Source organism: Haliotis rufescens, unplaced genomic scaffold (assembly GCF_023055435.1).
Source record: "Haliotis rufescens isolate VD_foot unplaced genomic scaffold, xgHalRufe1.0.p SCAF_12, whole genome shotgun sequence".
In the NCBI taxonomy this organism is placed as follows: Eukaryota; Metazoa; Mollusca; class Gastropoda; order Lepetellida; family Haliotidae; genus Haliotis; species Haliotis rufescens.
In genome coordinates, this window is record NW_025963802.1 from 12711048 (window position 1) to 12715837 (window position 4790).

Below are 4790 nucleotides of genomic sequence, written 5' to 3' on the forward strand. Positions count from 1 at the left end.
CCAAAACATTAAAGCTTTTGCATCAGTGTGACCATGGACACTTAATACGATATATGTTAGGTCCATGGTGTGACCGAACATAATTGGAATATATTTTTGTCGGTTGACAGTGTCATGGTGTCACAAAGAAATAACTTATATCATGTTTTGATGCAGTAAATATTCAGATTAACGGTTGATGAAAGATATAACAATGGACCCGTACATGTGAAACTAAATCCGACAGACTGTGTCCTCATTATATCATCAACTGCAGAGCAAATGTTTAAGGATTAATTACATTTCATATTTAGATGTGGGCTATATACTCCGTTAGATCTATATGGACATTAATCAGATTCTAAAAAGTGCTTAAATACCGAGATTACGGAATATGATGTATCATATGTGGATATTGTTATCGATGAAAATAAAATAATTCGATAAACTTGGTATCACTATCCGATAAATATGCAAATGAAGTCACAGGAACTACTTTTTATCTCCATGTATTGATTCATTGCTTAATAGACTAGTGTCTCACGTTCCCCAAAAAATTAGATTGGGTTGATTATGTGGTGTGGGTGATTAATCATGTGGACAAAGATGGCTGTAAATCTGTTTTGACTATATGATAAATTGGGCGATTCACTCAGTCACTGTATTCATACGCGGTTTATAAAGTTACTTCATGGTGGGAAATTACGATCAAACGTCGCTTATTATAACACGCAGCTAATAATCTCTATGTATTATAAAACATGACTATTTCTATACCTTGTCTTGTTATATGTATGTCTAATATTGCAGGAGCATGGGTGGCCCAGTCGTCATAGGCATGCCATGATTCAGTGATCGTGGGTTCGGATCCAAGATTCCACCTGATTCATCTTCCGGAGGCAAGAGCGAACCTTTTTATCAAAGACTTGTTTCTGCTAGGCTTTGATATAGGGTAGTGGACACGCTTGCCTCAGGAAGATGCCCCTGATTATGCTTCTTGGGTTGTCAGCGCCATACCCGTGCTCGTGGGTTTCACCAAAATGGCAAACGTCTGAGACCTGCATCCTTTTCCCTCCCACATCAAGCTGTGAGTCCCATAGTAAGTGAAACACTGTTCACAGCGACCTTCACGTTACATTGCATTGTTAATGTTCGCTGACAATGTACCAGACTGCTTCATGTATTATCGGGCCAATTGGCAGTCTTGCAAGTTTGATTCAAGTCATTCAAAGCCCACTTTGTTTGTCTGCCAACGTGTTATGATGTATGTCGGTGTAGCACTAATTACACATGGATGTCTCAAGTGTCCACATGGCACTTTGTACAAAGTCTAGACGTGGATTGAACATGGGTAGGGAACCATGACCTCGGGGCAGGATGACATACAGTCAGACAAGTGGGACGTTGTTACCACTGCAGACCAATACTTCTACAGACAGTGGCGCAGACCCATGCCTCTACAGACAGTGGCGCAGACACATACTTCTACAGGCAGTGGCGCAGACCCATACTTCTACAGACAGTGGCGCAGACTCATACTTCTACAGACAGTGGCGCAGACTCATACTTCTACAGACAGTGGCGCAGACTCATACTTCTACAGACAGTGGCGCAGACCCATACTTCTACAGGCAGTGGCGCAGACACATACTTCTACAGAGAGTGGCGCAGACCCATACTTCTACAGGCAGTGGCGCAGACACATACTTCTACAGGCAGTGGCGCAGACCCATACTTCTACAGACAGTGGCGCAGACCCATGCCTCTACACACAGTGGCGCAGACCCATACTTCTACAGGCAGTGGCGCAGACACATACTTCTACACACAGTGGCGCAGACACATACTTCTACAGGCAGTGGCGCAGACCCATACTTCTACAGACAGTGGCGCAGACCCATACTTCTACAGGCAGTGGCGCAGACCAATACTTCTACAGAGAGTGGCGCAGACCCATACTTCTACAGGCAGTGGCGCAGACACATACTTCTACAGAGAGTGGCGCAGACCCATACTTCTACAGGCAGTGGCGCAGACACATACTTCTACAGAGAGTGGCGCAGACACATACTTCTACAAGCAGTGGCGCAGACACATACTTCTACAGGCAGTGGCGCAGACTCATACTTCTACAGACAGTGGCGCAGACCCATACTTCTACAGGCAGTGGCGCAGACACATACTTCTACACACAGTGGCGCAGACCCATACTTCTACAGGCAGTGGCGCAGACCCATACTTCTACACACAGTGGTGCAGACACATACTTCTACAGGCAGTGGCGCAGACACATACTTCTACAGACAGTGGCGCAGACACATACTTCTACAGGCAGTGGCTCAGACCCATACTTCTACAGACAGTGGTGCAGACACATACTTCTACACACAGTGGCGCAGACACATACTTCTACAGGCAGTGGTGCAGACACATACTTCTACACACAGTGGCGCAGACCCATACTTCTACAGACAGTGGCGCAGACCCATACTTCTACAGGCAGTGGCGCAGACCCATACTTCTACTGACAGTGGCTCAGACCCATACTTCTACAGACAGTGGTGCAGACCCATACTTCTACAAGCAGTGGCGCAGACCCATACTTCTACAGACAGTGGCCCAGACCCATACTTCTACAAGCAGTGGCGCAGACCCATACTTCTACAGACAGTGGCGCAGACCCATACTTCTACACACAGTGGCGCACACCCATACTTCTACAAGCAGTGGCGCAGACCCATACTTCTACAAGCAGTGGCGCAGACCCATACTTCTACACACAGTGGCGCAGACCCATACTTCTACAAGCAGTGGCGCAGACCCATACTTCTACAGGCAGTGGCGCAGACCCATACTTCTACAGACAGTGGCGCAGACCCATATTTCTACACACAGTGGCGCAGACCCATACTTCTACAAGCAGTGGCGCAGACCCGTACTTCTACAAGCAGTGGCGCAGACCCATACTTCTACACACAGTGGCGCAGACCCATACTTCTACAAGCAGTGGCGCAGACCCATACTTCTACAGGCAGTGGCGCAGACACATACTTCAACAAGCAGTGGCGCAGACCCATACTTCTACACACAGTGGCGCAGACCCATACTTCTACAAGCAGTGGCGCAGACCCATACTTCTACAAGCAGTGGCGCAGACCCATACTTCTACACAAAGTGGCGCAGACACATACTTCTACAAGCAGTGGCGCAGACCCATACTTCTACAAGCAGTGGCGCAGACCCATACTTCTACACACAGTGGCGCAGACTCATACTTCTACAAGCAGTGGCGCAGACCTATACTTCTACAGGCAGTGGCGCAGACACATACTTCAACAAGCAGTGGCGCAGACCCATACTTCTACACACAGTGGCGCAGACCCATACTTCTACAAGCAGTGGCGCAGACCCATACTTCTACAGACAGTGGCGCAGACCCATACTTCTACAAGCAGTGGCGCAGACCCATACTTCTACAGGCAGTGGCGCAGACCCATACTTCTACAGGCAGTGGCGCAGACACATACTTCAACAAGCAGTGGCGCAGACCCATACTTCTACAGACAGTGGCGCAGACTCATACTTCTACACACAGTGGCGCAGACCCATACTTCTACAGGCAGTGGTGCAGACACATACTTCAAGAAGCAGTGGCGCAGACCCATACTTCTACAGGCAGTGGCGCAGACCCATACTTCTACAGGCAGTGGCGCAGACACATACTTCAACAAGCAGTGGCGCAGACCCATACTTCTACAGGCAGTGGCGCAGACCCATACTTCTACAAGCAGTGGCGCAGACCCATACTTCTACAAGCAGTGGCGCAGACCCATACTTCTACACAAAGTGGCGCAGACACATACTTCTACAAGCAGTGGCGCAGACCCATACTTCTACAAGCAGTGGCGCAGACCCATACTTCTACACACAGTGGCGCAGACTCATACTTCTACAAGCAGTGGCGCAGACCCATACTTCTACAGGCAGTGGCGCAGACACATACTTCAACAAGCAGTGGCGCAGACCCATACTTCTACACACAGTGGCGCAGACCCATACTTCTACAAACAGTGGCGCAGACCCATACTTCTACATACAGTGGCGAAGACCCATACTTCTACAAGCAGTGGCGCAGACCCATACTTCTACAGGCAGTGGCGCAGACCCATACTTCTACAGACAGTGGCGCAGACCCATACTTCTACTGAGAGTGGCGCAGACCCATACTTCTACAGACAGTGGCGCAGACCCATACTTCTACAGGCAGTGGCGCAGACCCATACTTCTACAGACAGTGGCGCAGACCCATACTTCTACAGACAGTGGCGCAGACCCATACTTCTACTGAGAGTGGCGCAGACCCATACTTCTACAGACAGTGGCGCAGACCCATACTTCTACAGACAGTGGCGCAGACCCATACTTCTACAGACAGTGGCGCAGACCCATACTTCTACTGAGAGTGGCGCAGACCCATACTTCTACAGACAGTGGCGCAGACCCATACTTCTACAGGCAGTGGCGCAGACCCATACTTCTACAGGCAGTGGCGCAGACATCAAATAGATAGACGTCAATACAAAGACAGAAAAAGGGAGACACACACACACACACACACACACACACACACACACACACACACACACACACACAGATGGAGAGCGCGCGCCTGTGTCTTTATGTGTTTATGTCCGTGTATATAAGTGTATGTTGATGTGTTTATGTATATGTGTTGGTGTGTTTGAGTGGAGTATACGACCACTTACTCTATGATAGTCTTCTCTTCCCCAAACACCTAACCAGGACCAACA

At 48.7% G+C, this 4790-nt stretch overlaps 1 protein-coding gene across 1 annotated transcript; it reads left to right on the top strand.

The window, feature by feature from the left end:
• Nucleotides 1–1356: 1356 nt before the first annotated feature.
• LOC125378400 (zinc finger protein 14-like) lies at nt 1357–4545 on the top strand. The gene has a single exon (XM_048393876.1). The coding sequence runs from the start codon at nt 1357–1359 to the stop codon at nt 4543–4545; it is 3189 nt and encodes a 1062-aa protein (XP_048249833.1).
• The last annotated feature ends 245 nt before the right edge of the window (nt 4546–4790 follow it).

Bases quoted from the DNA above. Each gene is read 5' to 3' on its own strand.
- LOC125378400 (XM_048393876.1), top strand. From the start codon at position 1,357: ATGACATACAGTCAGACAAGTGGGACGTTGTTACCACTGCAGACCAAT.